Source organism: Thamnophis sirtalis, unplaced genomic scaffold (assembly GCF_051295495.1).
Source record: "Thamnophis sirtalis isolate CommonGarterSnake01/CBP01778 unplaced genomic scaffold, rThaSir2_p1.2 scaffold_3, whole genome shotgun sequence".
NCBI lineage: Eukaryota > Metazoa > Chordata > Lepidosauria > Squamata > Natricidae > Thamnophis > Thamnophis sirtalis.
In genome coordinates, this window is record NW_028261383.1 from 106,051,143 (window position 1) to 106,068,270 (window position 17,128).

The 17,128-nt window shown below is 34.7% G+C and overlaps 1 protein-coding gene across 2 annotated transcripts in view; it reads left to right on the forward strand.

The window, feature by feature from the left end:
• The window catches only part of SLIT3 (slit guidance ligand 3), a 501,863-nt gene that overhangs the window by 67,977 nt on the left and 416,758 nt on the right, over positions 1–17,128 (forward strand). For both annotated transcript variants that reach the window (XM_087709668.1, XM_087709669.1), the window contains exon 4: positions 9,274–9,345. In XM_087709668.1, the coding sequence (XP_087565794.1) occupies positions 9,274–9,345 (72 nt within the window). The remainder of the gene's footprint in view (positions 1–9,273; positions 9,346–17,128) is intronic.

Below are 17,128 nucleotides of genomic sequence, written 5' to 3' on the forward strand. Positions count from 1 at the left end.
TGCTCAAGAAGGAAACTCTATAACATTTCGATCAAATGGTTGTCCAATTTCTTCTTAAAAACCTCCAATGTTGGAGCACCCACAACTTCTGGAGACAAGTCATTCCACTGATTAATTGTTCTCACTGTCAGGAAATTTCTTCTTAGTTCTGGATTGGTTCTCTCCTTGATTAGTTTCCATCCATTGCTTCTTGTCCTCCATTCAGGTGCTTTGGCTGCCCTCTCCTGTGGCAGCCCATTAGATATTGGAACACTGCTACCCTGGTCCTTCTTTTCATTAAACTAGACATAACCAATTCCTGTAACCATCCTTAATATGTTTTAGCCTCTAGTTTCCTAATCATCTTTATTGCTCTTCTCTGTACTTTTTCAAGAATCTCAACATCTTTTTTATATCAAAACTGATCAAAACTGGATGCAGTATTCCAGGCGGATTAACAAGGCCTTATAAAGTGGTATTAACACTTCATATGATCTTGATTTTATCCTTCTGTTAATGCAGCCTAGATCTGTGTTGGCTCTTGTTTTTTACTCCTGCTAGTCTCTCTCAAAGTTACTAGTATTGATCCAAGTACCATTTATTTGGTACCTTTGCAATTGTTTTTTCTTGCCAAAATGTAGAACCTTAATTTTCTCACCATTGAATTGCATTTTGTTAGATAGGGCACAGAATTCTAGTCTGTTGAGAGCTTTCTATATCTTGAGTCTATCTTATGTAGTGTTGGCTATACTTGTCAGCTTGGTGTTGTCTGCAAATTTGATGAGTTCCTTTTCTATCTCCCATCTAAAGTCATTGATGAAGATATTGAAGAGCACACTGGGCCTAAAACAGAGCCTTAGAATACTTGCCTCCAAGTAGATGCAGTTCCGTTGAAGACTACATGTGGAGTGCAGTTGATCAGACAGTTAAGAATCCGTCAGATGCTAATGCTGTGTAACCCACACTTTTCTATCTTATCAAGTCAACTTCAAAGTTACAGTTCATATAGACACTATTTGGAATTTTGTCATTGATTTTTAGGAGTATAATGGTTGAATGAAAAAAAAAAATACAGTTTTTGTAGAATTTTTAATAAAGCAGCTTGAAAAAATAATTCTGTACATTTGATAGATTGGTCAATTTATTATTGTTCCATTTGTCATGTAGTTGAAAGTGAAAACTGAGTCATCTCAGTCTATTTTATCTGAACGTTATTTTAAAGTGAAAGTAAATGGTCTAAAATGAACAAGCTTCAGATTTTATACTAAAAATGGATAATGCTTTAGAAATAAGTAAGGACAGTGACTTGCAAAGTGGAGGGGTTAGTAGCAAAATGTAGCAAAAAGATGAAAGCAGTCATGTTTTGTATAAAACTCTCATTTTGCACTCACAACTAGTAATAAGCTAGTTTTGCACATGAGGTGAATCATGTTTCCACTGAATAAGTTCTACATTTTGTGGCTTAATGTACTCATATAATTTCTGACGTACAGAATGGAGGAAAGATGTAAAATGAGTAATTTGATAAACTGAAACCAGGATGATACAAGGCTATATTAAATGTTTTTTGCTATTTGGCTACTTAATAATATTCAAAGGAAAGATAATCCTCAAATTTTAGATGTTTCGTAGATTTAGATAACTTATGACATTTCTGGCACTGAGCTACGTAAAACAAGCCATTCTCCCTTTAGCACAACATAAAATACAGCCAGCAATCAAATAAATTAAAACAGTAAAACAAAATATCTGTAGCTCAAATATAGCATAAGATTATGATGAAAGCAGTAGGGTAAATTTGGAAATTATTTTAAAAATAAAGATATAAAAAATATTACATTAGACTTTTTCTCCTGGTGTAGCTACATCAATCCTCGTAATAGCTGGTATTTTAACCTGGTCTATGTATTATTGCTAATCCATAAGGTGTTTATTTTTGGTATAGGATATTATGCAAATCCACCACAAGAAAAATAATCCATAGCCAGAAAGCATGACTAGCAGGAAGTGGGGGTATATAAATTTTTATCTTGTTGTCATGATTCTCCTCCCCCCACATTTTTGAAGCTCTTATTCCTATTATATGAGACATATCCCTTTATACTAGCTGAAAGTTTTGGGGAGAGATGCAAAGAAAAAGGCCAGACAGCCCTCTCCATCCCTTTATGCCCCCGAAATATTTGGACATACTATATAACTGCTTGTTGCAAATAATTTTATTTAGTTTATTATTTATTTAGCTATTTAGTAATTCTAGTGTGGGCTTAAATATATGACACCCAGAAAATGAAAATTGTAGTTAGTGGTCAATTAGTTTTTGATTTAATTGGGCCAGGTTTGTTAGTTTGATGAACTTTGATGTTATCTTTGATAAGCAGCATTTTAAAAGTTTGATGTCCTAGCAATACTGGTTCCTATGAGATAAATCTGATATAAAAAGCATGAATATTTAGACATAAGATCAATATGAATAATAGACAGTTTATTTATTTGCCATTTAGTTTTCAAATTTAACAAGCTGACCAATTCCTTAAACAGCCTGACTGATGTAAAAAATCTATAATCAGAAAAACAAGAAAAAGAACACTGTATGTCTAGATGAAAAAAAACCAAACATTCAGACTAATACATAGAACTCTGTAAGAGGCTAATCCCCTCCCCCCATTCTAATTCAATGCCTGTGGAAAAAGCAAAGTTTTCTGACCTTTTAAAAACATGGTCAACAGGGGATCTCGGATTCAAATCCCTCCCTTCCAAACAAAATCCACCAATTGATCCACTTGAAACTTGAGACTTGAAAACTACCAAGAGATCAAGGAGAATTAGTGCAGAGTCATCATCTCTATCCAAAAGTCATGAACAAGTGTGATCACTGCTGCCTCAGTTCTATGCTCTAGTCTGAAATCTGATTGAAATGAGTCCTTTTTCTCCAGGGCTTTTTTGAGCTGCGGCTTGATAACTTTCTCAATAAACTTTCCTAAAAAAAAAAGGTTGGATACTGGATGAAAATTGGGTCCAGCAATTGTTTATAGAGAAGAGGTTATAAGATCAGCAGAATGTGCCCTGTTCTTCAAGGACACTGACATCAACACATGGACCCAGCTGCGTATCACCTAGATGACTTTTAGAGCAGGAAAGCCATGGATCTATTAAGCATTTGCTTGGATTTCCAGTCTGAAGCACTCTGTCCATTTCCCTGGAAGTTACAGCTTCAAACCCATACCAGTTAAAGTGGCAAGATTGTCTCAAGGCATGTTGACAGCACTCTCCTTTCATCAAGTGAATTTATCCATCAAACAACTGAAATATTCCTCATAGTGTCTATGCAGAGAATCCTGCAGCTCATGCTACCATCAAGGAATGAGTCATTTAATTAGGGTGGTTGGGCCCTGGTAAGAGCAGAAATATAAGTAGAAATAAATTTGCGACAAGATAGAAAATAGTTTTTAAAATGATGCATTTCATCCTTTTGTCATTTCCATAAATGTGTGAATTAATTCCCAGTTTGTCTCTAAAATTTACATATTAAAATTTAATATAGTGCCATCCCTACTTCTTGCTAGAAATGTAGAGATCAAGACACACCTCCATAGCCACCAAGAAGAAAAGGAAAAATAAATCTACAATGTGCAGTTTCATCTGGATACCTAACTCTGTTTCATTCCAGTCATTGAGGAAGAGGATAAATAGTTACTCCCAATATTTTTATTTCAATCTTGGGATATACCTTCCCCTATAGACTGTGATCCTGCTTCACAGTTCCACATGTGTTTATTTCCAGCATCTGTTCTCTCTCCATGTTCATTTTTCATTGCTCCAAATTGTCTCAGTAAATATTCTTTTAAAAGACTTTGTAGTATTTTAAACAATTTCAATTATAACAAATTAACTTTGTCAGGGCTGGCATATTGGTTTTCTGTATAAACATTAATTGGACTCCAACAGTTTCTCTGGGAAACGAGTAGAGATATAAAATAGCTTGTTAAAGTATAAACCACTTGGAGTTTGATGTTCGGTTTTACATATTAATACATTTTGACAGTTATTCATTTGCTTTTCAAAGAACCCTGTAGATATTGAGATAATGAATTTCATAATTAACTAAATGAATTTTATAATTAACCATTAGGTTATGTATAAATAACATGCAGTTATGGGGTAGTTCTTGTCACTTTTCAAACCCTCTAAACAATAATAAAGTTACACCCAGATGTTCCCAATGGTTACATTTATTTCATTTCTAAAGAAAGCACTGCTGTCTCAAATACTACATTCCACACCTCTGTTGAAAAGCAGATGGATTGGAAGCTAAAGAACAAGATATTCTGTTTTTGTTTTGTTACTTTTAAACACATTAATGTAAACATTAGCCCACCCTCCATCAGTCACACTCCAGTGCCAAAGTTTGTCCTGAGATGTTAATTTAACTTGCTTTCTTGGGTCATATGACAGAAAGGCTGCAGTTCCAATATGCTATCCTAGATGAATTGACCAATGCAAAATGTATATTTTGAAACTGTCGAGGCAGGGAAAAACTTGGGATGATTTAAGAAAGGTGTAATTTTGCTATTTGATCAGTGATCTAATACAACTCAAATCAGTAACAAGAAATTTTTAGGAATTTGTATTGAATAGTTTTATATCTTACATTTAATAAAGACTTCTAAATTAATAACAATATTAAATTGTTAATAATTAATAACAATCTTAAATCATACCAATAAAATAGTAGAATGCTATTTTTTAAAAAATAAATTTAAATTAGAAAAAAAAATGAAAAGGCAAAATTACCAAATTTAGTAACATACCAAAGAAGCCAGAACATTGATCATTCCAGGTTAATTCCAGACTACAATAGTATAATTGTAGCCCCAAGGAGATGGGATGAAAAGTCTTTGGACTAATAGATCATTATCATATTACTGTAAAAACAAATCCATATATTTTTTTTGGATAGATACAAATATCTATAAATAGTGCAAGGTATTTCAAAATTGGAAACATTTATCTACAGTACTTGGTATGGGATAATCAATCATATTTGTGTGTGTGTGTATATGTGTGTGTGTGTGTGTGTTTAAGTGTTGCCTACTGGAAAGTTAGAGATGGGTGACATCATCAGGCACTTGCTTTAAAAACCAATTTGTCATCCCACCCTCTGCTCCTGATGAATGCATAATCAGTCATTTAGGTGCTCAAAAGAATCCTTCTCTGTTGCCAGTTTATTCTTTCCTATCCGGAATGAAACACATTTACCTTAAACTTAAAAAGTTTAAGGGCAAGGGCAAATGAAAATAGGGGTGCAAAAACCTACAGCCTTCCTGAGGTTTCTGGGGTGGCAGCCAATGAGATTTGGCTGGCAAGGGTTGGACTTACAATGAGGTGATCCAGGCTCAAAACCCCGCTAGCCATGGAAACTCATGGGGTGATTTGGGCCTAGCCATTCTTTCTCAATTCAGATTACTTCACAGAATTGTTTTTGGTTGATAAGGTGAAAGAAAATCCCTATATAAGGTCTATCAAACTCTTGGAAGAAAGGCAGAGTATAATCAAGCAAATAAATATATCCTGTAGCGCCATTAGCAGAGGCAGTAACAAGGGATACTAGAGGTGATAATTGGGCCCCATGTTTGAAGATTATTAATTCTAGTTCTGCTTTCCAATAAGCATGAAGACCTTCAGCTCCTCATCAACAGAGTCTCAGAAATATCTGAAAAATATGGCTTGAATCTTAACAACTCAAAAACCAAGATCATGGCATCAGCAAAGAACCTATTAACTTACCATTGATAAATTCGTAAGGAATACCGCTAGAAAAAGTTGAAAGGATCATGTACCTCAGTTTTAATTTACATGAAAGCTGGGACATGATCAGTGAAGTAAAGGCAAGGATAGAGAAATCTCGATCAGCATTCTTCAAAATGAAAAAGGTCTTCCGTAGTCACAACATAAGCCTAAGACTGAAAATCAGGCTTGTCGGATGTTACATCTTTTCTATCCTGCTCTATGGAGTAGAGAGTTGGTCTCTGACAAAAAAACACTTGACGAAACTAGAAGCATTTGAAATATGAATTTGCAGACAGCTGTTACTTATAAGCTGGATGACAAAATCACAAATGAGGAGGTGATAAGCCACCTGGGAAAGTAAAGGGAAATCATCAAAGCCATTAAAAAGTTAAAGTTAGAATATTTTGGGCATGTGATGTGACACCCAGAAAAATACAGCATCCTTCACTTAATCCTCCAGGGAAAGATTGAAGGCAAATGAGGTCCAGGCAGAAGAAGAACATCATGGCTTCAAAAACCCAAGGGACTGTTTGGACAAAACTTAGCAGTACTTTTTCATGCGGCTGTTGACAAAAATAGGATTGCCAACATGATTGCCAATGTCCAATGACGAATATGGCACAGGAAGAACAAGAAGAATTCTTTTTGCTGTCTCTAATAGAGGGTGATTTGGTAATTTTATCTGCCTTCTGCCTTCCATGGCAGAAAAAAATACCCTCCCCGCATACAAATACAATCTTGTACCTTCTTTAAAAATTTAAAAAAACAAAGAGGTGCATGCTAATCGGAATGTAACTAAATACATTTTGATGAACCACTTGAAGAAGCATATATTTTAAACCTGTCAAACGTTTTCTGCTCCAGCATCTCATGCAAACTGATAAAATAGGATTAGAAAGCAGAAGCAACTGTCCCATGCTACTAACAGATAATTATGGTTACAAAGATGAGACTGGTACTTTTTTCTATTTCTTCTTTTTGTAGAGGAAACATGCAAACCACAAAGTTCATGAGCTCTGGCAGGACATGACACTCTTGGGGATGCTCAGAAGGCTCATTTCCAGCTAAGAACAGACCACCAAAAGCCATTCCTGGATCTAATAACTCTTTTTAGCCACTGGGTAATTCTATTCCTTTAGCAAAGTTGCAACTTTTTGTTTCTGAGGTGGCAAGGGCTTGATGGGCTGGCAGTGTGGGCTAGCCGAAGTGGTGAAGTGATTCATTTGAAACAGAATCTAAACTGAAAGGGTTTTCTGTTTTTTTCTAAAAAAGATTTTTTTATTCATTTTAGATTTGTTTTATCCCCATTATTTAGTTTCAGAGAAGGATGTTGCTTTTAAAGCAATGTACAATAAAAGAATATTTGCTTTCATGTTTTTCTAAAAAGAATAATGCAAAAACAGTAGCAGCAAGTTACCAACCCCAAATCAGCAGTCAATAAATCAGAGTATTCAATAGTAGAGTTAAACACTTGTTGGGAAATGAATCTTTTAAGCTGACAGCAGAAAGTTAAATGTTTTGCGGCTGAGTACACTATGCATGCAAGAGCAAAAATCCTTTTTGTGTGTTGCTACAGGTCATGTTGTGAAACCAATGGTGCACATACATAAGGGGAGCACAGGAGCTTTTAAAAAGATGATGTTCAGATGAGAACTACAATCAGGAGCCATCCTACTTTGGACTTTAAAGAGGATAATAAATAGAGCAAAAAGGTGTTTCATCACATGTGGGCTATGAATGTAGTGATTCCTTATCCACATTTTTCTTGGGATTGTACAGCTGTTGCTAAGAAGTTGCATGATCCCTGGAAAACGCTGCTTTAAATAATTGCAGACAGATGCTACATTCAACCTCACACCTCTTTGCACTCTGAAAACAGTTATCAGCTAACACAGCTTACAGACTGCTGATCTGACACTTTTCTCAGTTGAAAATTTGTCAGCATTCTGACATACTACTGTAGTTGAAGTTTCTGGGGTTTTCAGATGTAGCCCCACTTACATGACAATGCATATAAGACTGCAAAGAGATCTGAATATCCAAGAATAACAATGAGCAAAAGTACTTCAGATTTATTTCATCCTTAGAACAATCCTTAAACATCCTTAGAACAATGTTCTGGTTATTTTCAGAAAAATGAAGATGGTGTCACCCATGCATTCACCATAACCAAAACAATCAAGGTTCTGTTCTTACAACCTTGAATTATTTTCCTTTTGTCTGAGTGTTCTATAGGCTTGAATAAGAATCTTTGTTTTTTGTTGCTGAATGCTGACTCCATCATAAAAAAATATGAAGAACTGGCTTTAGAATTTATCTTGCCATATTTTAAACCAGCATTAAGTTTGCAAGATTCTGCTCTTGTGATATTGTCACATTGGAGGGGAGGGTTAAGTTTTATATTGAAACTTCATTGAAACTTAATGAAGAAGCTAGTGTATAGTACCTCTCTGATAATATTGTGCAAAACTATTCAAAGCAGCTTACCCACTGCAGCCAATATAGGGCTGATTTCAACATTTTTCTTAATCAAAAGTAAGTGAATGCTTCTAACATGTTTATAAGAAGGGAAATCAGAACCAGCCACTTATTCCATAAATGTTTTCACTCGGGAGATTGAACCTCTGCTGATAATTTGAAGTTCATTGCTGGTTGTCCGCAAAAGTAGAATTTGAAATTTCTACTGGGAGTGTTACAATGTAATTCAGTTTTCTAGAATAATTTCCCTGATAGATTCCCATGACATAGTAAACCATCATTATTTATTTTTATTTCTTTGTCTAATTTATATGGCTGTCCATCATAACAAAACCAATTCTGGGCATCATATAACAAAGCTAAAAATATTAAATGCATAAAACCATTATTGTTTTAATTATAAACTTAAAAAGTGTTAATATAATTAATAATATGGTTATTAATTATAAAAAGCATTAAAAACTATAACAAGCTAAACAAACAAGGAACATGGGATGTTACCTCACAAGTTCATTTATCCCTTGGAGTCTCCAGGCTTGCAAACACAACCAGGTCTTAAGGAATCAAAACTCAGTGGTTATGAGGTCAACCTCACCTCTGGGGAAGAAGATTCCATAATGTGGGTGCCACCAGAGAAAAGGCCTGCTGCTGCCTAAGATCTGCCAAATGGGACTCTTAATATCATCTTTCAGAAATATATATATTCACACATACATTCACACATACATAATTCAACTCATTAAAAATAAAGCATGCAAGAACTATGTATGTTTTTGTGAGGGAGGGAGGGAGGGAGGAAGAGAACAGTGGAAAAGTATCAAATAAACTGCCATGAGTATTAAGTATTTGATTTTTTTTTAAAAAAATCAATTATTTCTATAACAATTTTCTGAAAAAAGCAATCTGCGTTAAACAAAAGAAAACCTCTTGCAAACGGTCTGCAATATTTATTGTAACAATAGTGTTAATGCACATTGCTTTCTGGTAATGTTCACAGATCTTCTATTAACACTGAGTTTCTTTCTTTAGACGCCTGAACAGAAATAAACTGCAAGTTCTTCCAGAATTGCTTTTTCAGAACACGCTGAAGCTAACCAGACTGTAAGTATAGTTTTTATTTTTGGCATCCTATATGTGCTTTGGTTCTTAAGTCAGCAATTTTGGCTGTGAGGTTTTGGTATGATGCCTTCTTGAAGTGGATTTTGAAATGTGTCTTAGTTTATTCTATGAAATCTTTTGCTGGGAAACATTTACTTGTCTTTTTACTACTCTGTAGATTAATTGTGAAGTCAAAACTGTCTTGGATATGTTTCTGTTTCTCTTTTCTTCTCTAATATGGCTACAAGTACATCACAAATTTCTACTGCCAATTTATATTAACACACTATGAAACTTGGGGTTAATCTCAAAATGTTTGGTGGAACAAGTTGGTTCATAGGTTTCACAAATGTTGGCTTTCCTCAAACAAAGCATTCTTAAAATTAATTACTGTATGTCAAACTGTGATTAATAAAATTGGATATGAAGTTTCTTAATTTCCTTGCATGCTGGCACATTGTAGGAGGACAGCCATATTAGTCTATAGTGGCAAAAAAATCTGATGAAGTGAGTTACAGTCCATGAAATCTTATGTCTTTTAATGAAATTAATTACTTTGAAAAGGTGCTACCACATGTTGTCTGATTTTTCACATGCTGGGGAAGGAGAAGATTTTTTTTTTTTTAAAAAGAAATTGAGTACCTGGAGAGGGTAAGTTCATTCATGTTGTGAAAAGGTACAATTTGTGGATGAAGTCTGAAGAAACAAATTAGTTTTGGATGTAGGAGTTTAGGAAATAGATGTCCATAAAGACACTGATTTTTATTCCAATAATGGTTTTGCATAGCAATAGGACAGCTGTGATTATTATCATCTCTCATGACTACTGATGTATTTGTTTGATATGTCCTTGAAGTAAACAAGGTCATGACTTTGTATTCCCATCTAGAGCAAATAAAAGATCTAATTATAATTTGCATTATAATACCAAATTATATAAAAGAAATATTTCTGAATTATAATGATATGAGCTCAGCAACCATGAGACTTTTGTTTTAAAAGCCACTTATTGCATTTCAGTATTTTATTCTGATTCATAAAAAGGTTCATCTACATAATTTGTGCTGATATACAACTTGGTTATATCCTGGATACTCTGTGTGTGTGTGTGTGTGTGTGTGTGTGTACGCGCTCTCTCTCACACACACACACTCACACACACAGTATTGACAACCTGATTATCTCAGTAAATGAATGACTATTAATACATTAATAGTATGAAGCTAACACCCTTATATTTTCCATCTATTTCCAGTTGATAAGTTCACTTTTTCCCCCAGTCAAAATACCTGCAACAAATGTTATTATTAGAATATTTTATCTTAAAAAGTTAATGATGTACACTACCTTCAGTAATATTTTTTTTCACCAACAGTATACGGTTAAATTTTTTAATCTGTATTTGTGATATAAGAATGAAGATTTGAAAATTACAAAGTGCCATTTTATTAGGATAGTCTTTCCTGGATTTCCAATCATAATGTTTATTGACAATAAGAGTTTAACTAAGTCTTCCTGTATTTTGTGGGGAAATGGAATGAAAACAAGTCCTTGACAAGCAATTTAAATACTTGTAAAGCTACGAAGAACAGTTTTATCCTTCAACTGGCCAATTAAACAAAAGACCAGTTAAAAGAACTGGGGCATTACAGTTGCAGTATCTTTCAATTATAGAAAAGGTCTGAGGCTTCTATAATTATTTACATGTCCTTTGGTGACATCTGTTTGACATTATGGGTGGGAATATAGAGGAAAATCAACCTTAAAAAGGAATGCAAAGAATCCTGTTAAATTAGTTTGATTCATACATTGCTAGGAGGAGAACTCCAGAAATTATGCATTGTATGTTTGCATTTTCTTCCAAGGTCATTTTGTTGAAGCTTTGCTGTACGTTATTTATAGAACAGTATCTTCCCTGTCTGTGATGTTAAAAGAGAAACAAGTTTGACATATTTGAATAATGTTTATATTCAGTTCCCATCCCAAGTATTTGACTTAAATCATAGAGTTTCAAGAAACAAGGCCAACTTTTCTGGAAGTCAGTCTCTGGAGAATTTAGATGTCTTAAAATAGACATTCCCATTGTTGGATTCATATTTGTGCAATAAATGAATTTAAGTAGTAAAAGGCGAAGTAATACGAAATGACTAGTTCAATGTTTATCCATCTGATCAAGCCAAAATTGGCATTTCATGTTTCACAAGTGAAGAATTTCAGAACTTCATTCAGAATATAGCCATCAATCTCTCTGTGGAAAGTCAACCAGCATTCTGGAGCTTACTGAGGAAAAGTTAGGCACAGGATTTGGAAAGGTTCATGCTTCAATTGCAGATGGAAGGTTTAAATAACCAAGATAGGCTCCTGCTGAATATAGCAATCAACCCTTATACAGTATATCAATTCCAGAATTTTTCTCTTATACTTATAAAGTAGTGAACTTCTTGCCTCTTATCCCCTGGCTTGATTATGGAGATACCAAAGCTCCATTTTCACAGTTAGCTTGTTTGCTCTAAGGCCCTACACTTTCAGGCTTGACAAATCAAGGTTTCAGAGAAATCATGTTTCATGGATTTAAAAAAAAAGAAAAATACTGCTAAATATGAAAAAAATTGCACCATGAGCATATGGACCTTGCAAAAACAGTTGGTTTGGTGTTTTTCTCCCTAGACATATTTCCTCTTTCATCAATTACAATAAGTTTAATCACTTTTTGTTTTCTTCATATTGATGGGTGGGCTCTCCTACCTCGAGGTTCTGAAGTTGGGGAGACTTCTTCCATAAAGTACTTTCTTCTAAGGTTTGAAGAACCATCACTAAACAGTAAAGTTTTTAACTTTCGCTGTGACTATTTTATTGGTCTGTTATTGATATACATGAGAATTTACATATAGTAATTTGCAACTGCAGTTGGGATTAGAACATCTGTTGCTAAGTGATGGAATTGTTAAGTGAGTAGTATCCGATTTTATGTAATGTTTTGATGTTTTTAGCTTATGGTTTTACAAAAGCCTTTACTACTAAGAGCCCACATGCTATAATTTGGATGTCTTTAGTGGATGTGTGGGATAGGACTGCTTCTCATCCCAAGCCTCTCTGCCTTAAAGAACTTGGAAAGTGTCTTCCAATTACTTGGGATGTCTTTTACAGTTAGTCAGAGGATGATAGCTAATCTTGAGAGGCAAGTTACTTGTCAGAATGTGCCCTTAAATTAAAAGGCTCATCTCACTTGAGAGCAGGTGCTAGTAACTCACCTTTTTACATGAGCTCAAGTTATTAAGCCCTTTGAGGGCAAAAGAAACATGTCCAAAGGAAATAGAGAGTTGCTATGGTTTTAGCTCATTCAGGAATTGAGGCTTTACTGTGTACAGATCCCAGCAGGTCTGTTCAGAAGATGGTAAATAATTACAAGGAACGTCAGGTCTCCGGAGGGCACTTCAGGTTTGAAAGGATGTTCTTTAGGTCAGAGGTGACAGCTAGAGACTGCTGAGAGGTTCTTGTACCATTTATCAAGCTGAAGTTATTTTTATTGCTTTCACTGGGCTCTGTCTCTAAATGGTATAATTTGAGCAAAATCATGTCTGGAAAAGTGACTCTTGTTGCAAGCCCTTGTGGCATCTTTCTGTTTCCAGTGTAAGGCCAAGGGCTCTGCTTATTTTCTTCAGCTTATGAAAGGAACATTAACAAATTATCTGAGCTGAGCAGAAAACAAATGAGGGGATGTCAGAAAGTGAATTAATTGAGGTTTCGTCCTGGATTTCCAGTCTCCCCAGTGTGAAGTTAGCAACTCAAAACTAATATGTACAGATGTTTTCCCCACTTTTTTTTAATAAAGCAGAAGAGAAAGAGAAGTGGCAGTAAGTATAAAGGCATGATTATAAAAAGTAGGTTTGGTATCATTTTATGCTGATTCCTGGAAAGATTTTGCTGCTGAGGAAGTGCCTCTATAATACAGAAGATTGTAATTCTCTTAACAGATTTTTAAAAGACTTTCTTTTTTCTACTGTTTTTGTTCACTTTGCTCACTCCTCTGGAAGCTTTTATTGAAAGTTCTAACAATTTATGCATCCACTTTACAAAAAAATACAAAAGTAAGTCTTAGTTTTCCAGAGTATAAACACCTGCCTGAATATATATTCAGCTTTGTTTAGTTAGAACTTTCTGATTTAATTTTACTTGTTTATTTGTTGACTTCCTATCCTCTGAAATGTAAAGACCCTAAATAGTTTAAATTACAAGTTGTCAAATGCACTGAAAAATGTGTGGAAGAATAACAACAACAACAAAAATAGCAACAACAATACATACTTTGAAACATCCAGAGCAACGCTCCGCAAGATAAAATTAATCCCAACCACCTCCATAAAAATAATATAAAAGGTTATAGACAGTTCTGCAGAGGTCTTGAGATAGAAACAGGAGTTGCAGATAGAGTTACAAAGTTAGAAAGGATCAGCCATGAAAACAACAACTTCTTGCTCTGTTTCAGGAGGCAAACGTTTTTTAGTGACTCAGCTTTTCACAGAATGGTTTTAATACTAAAAGTTCAAGAAGCTTAAATTCCCCCTCTGATGAGTTCCTTCCCCTCCCTATTCTGGGATTGAACAGGATTGGGACCAGGTGTCCTTCACATTTCCTTGAGAGAGCCAGTTCTACTCTCTGAAAGTGTATTGATTTGGGATTTGTATGTTTGTGTGTGTGTGTGTGTGTTAAACACCATGAATAGATTTAGATAGAAACATGCCTCCATTCCAATTATGCATTTATAAAGTTTCTACAACTATCACAAAATCAGTGGGATACATACATTCTGATCAATTGTATAAGCATGCTTAAAGAACATGTAGCTCTGAGTAATACTTGGAAACTTTTAAAGCCTTAAGTCAGTCTCTCTCTCTCCTTCTCTCACTTTCTCCCTCAACCCCACTCTCTCTGTCATTCCCAAGAGCATCTTCAAAAAAATGAAAAATTGCTGTGTGGTGTCTAGGATCCTGTGGCTACATTTGCATTTTTCACTGATAACATCTGTGCAATTTGTGTGAAAAAATAAACTATGCCAGGGAACTATTCTTATTCAAACCAATCATTTTCGCTGACGTCAAATGACTCTACTTCAAACATGAGAATAAAAGGAGCTGGGGATAGGAGCAAGATTTTTTGGCACCTGAAAGGTGTCAATTGACAGTTTTAGATTTATTTCTTGTTCTGAAATCCTATGAAATTCCTATTGCTTGGGTTCTTCCAAAAATTTGAATATTTAGTGTGTATTGTGTATGATAGGGGAGGAGAAAAGAAATAAATTGGCTACATTGCTAGTTCTGATATAGTCTACAAATAGGTCAGTGGTGGGTTCCATATCCTTATGCAACTGGTACAGTGCAATGGGGCTAGGCATTCACAACATGAATACAAGTAGCTCGTGCAAATGCATGCAGCACGCACATGCGGACTTACTGCCCATGACATTCCAGCTGCTCAGTGGAGCATTGTGCAGGCGCCGTATGCTCCATGCCCGTAAGCCCCCAAAACCTCAAATCCCGGTAAGAAGCATGGGTAGGTGGGCCCTCCGGAGCACCGTACCAGAATAGTACCTGGTGCAGCCAGCAGGCACCAGTATGCCCATACCGGAGCATAACGGTCGTAACCCGCCACCGAAATACATGATAGAGAAGCAGAACTTGAAAGCCTACTGTAGGCGCACTGAAGAAAATGATGTAACTGTGAAGTCCTTAGTGCTCACTGTTTAGCTGTTTCCTTGCAGATGTTTGATTACCCAAGCAGGTAGTATCATCAGTGTACCATATTCTCTTCTGTTGAAAGCTGATATACTATCCATGAAGCCATATTGTTACAATTGTTTGTGATAAACAATTAGGGTTTTGATGAAAAAGAATACTTGCAGCTCAGGTTGAACCGTGAGATTCTTGATGCTTTCTGAACTTGGTTGTTTTCTTTTAGACATTTCATAAGAGAGTTTTTATTTTGAATGTTCTGCTTCTATATGCCGTGTATGTTTATATATGTATGTACGTATATAGCACTTAGACTTATGTACTGCTTCATAGTGCTTTACAGCCCTCTCTAAGCATATACAGCATGCACACACACATATGCAAATATATGAGATATTTAATGTAATAAGGCTGTATTTGCAGGGTATTGGCAATATATTGCCTCTGGCATGTGAATGAACTTTGTAGTGCAATCTAACATATGCGATAGACACATCCATCACTATGACTTGAACCAGCTGAAAACACAGTCTCACACTCTTGTTTGATGATGGATTTCTTCATAGAAAACAAAGCCTTGAAAGCAGAAGCATTTAGGATATAATTTCTGAAGATACAGAAAAGATTCATAAGGAAGAGATGAGTGATTAATTTTCTTTCCATTATAACGTGTACCAGAACCTGGGAAACCCTAATTTAATAAAACAAATGTTTTATAGACAGTTCTTTGGTTAACAAAATAACTTATTATTACAAATATACTATAGTATTAGAAGGTGAGATAACGTTAAACTGATATGCTTACTAAACTTCTTTACTCAAATAAATAAATAAATAAAATAAAAATGTTGAGATTTTACAGTCTTTTTAATTAAGCCAGAACAAACACAATGCTATGTTTGATGATGTTTCTGTTTCCTCAGTTCTTGATTATAAATTACAAATTGAAATTATGGAATTATATCTTAATTGTTTTAGGATACAGTTCTTAACTACACTTAAGTAAAACAACCATAATTCAAAATTATATCTGCATAGGACATTTCTTCTTCACTAAATCAAAAGTCTTATATCAAATTGCAATATATTTAATATTATGATTTCACTGGATTTCCAATAGAATTCCACATTTCTGAATTAAATCCAGGTCATAATCTACTTGACTAAGAAGAAATAGAATCCTACACAGTTAATTTGCCACTAATACAAACTAGCCAGTAATGGTATGAAGTTAAGAAGGAAATCTGATTATTGTTACAGTATATTTAAGCAGTTGCATCCTGGTTTTTATATCATTAATAATTAGATAGAAAAAATAGCAAATATAGTTCCAACAAGAAAGCAGCAGAATTTACTGGAAATACCAATTATTGCTTCCTTTCCTAATAAATGCACCTCTCTATGGCTGGATTTACATAATTATTCTCAACTATTCATTCTCTAATTCCTTGGCACTTCCCTGAAAATTTCTAATTATAGAATTAGTACATCAATCAAAAACCAATTTCATTGAATTTAAGTACAACGACAATAAAGATTATACTTATACTTATCATATGATTCTATGATTGGTCTTTGGGTAACTAATTAAAAATGGTTGTGTGAAATAAAGCAAAAAAGCTGGCTGATAGGTTTATAGCTGATTTAGTAGTAAATTATAGAATTAGGGGATTTTTCATATTAAGTATTTTCTGTGCAGGAGTTTGCGAATTCCATATATATTTGCTCTTGGTTAGCTGTTGAAAAAATTAGATATGTAAATAGCTCCTGTTTTAATATACAATCTAACCAGCTAAATATTGTTGTCTCTTGATGTGCTTGTAATGGTTGTATTTGGGGTGGACACCATGTTTTCCCCCTGCATAAATGAGTTATGTGGTTTAATTTTTGAAATATCTCATCTCACCAATGTGTGAATTGTTATATAAACCTACAGTAAGAGAATACTTTTTTCAGAAACTGAAGCGGCATTTCTGCCATGTGATCTGAGTGGACTTAAATGGAACAGACAGCATTCTTTTCATGAGGCACATTGATTTGATAATCCTAATTTGACT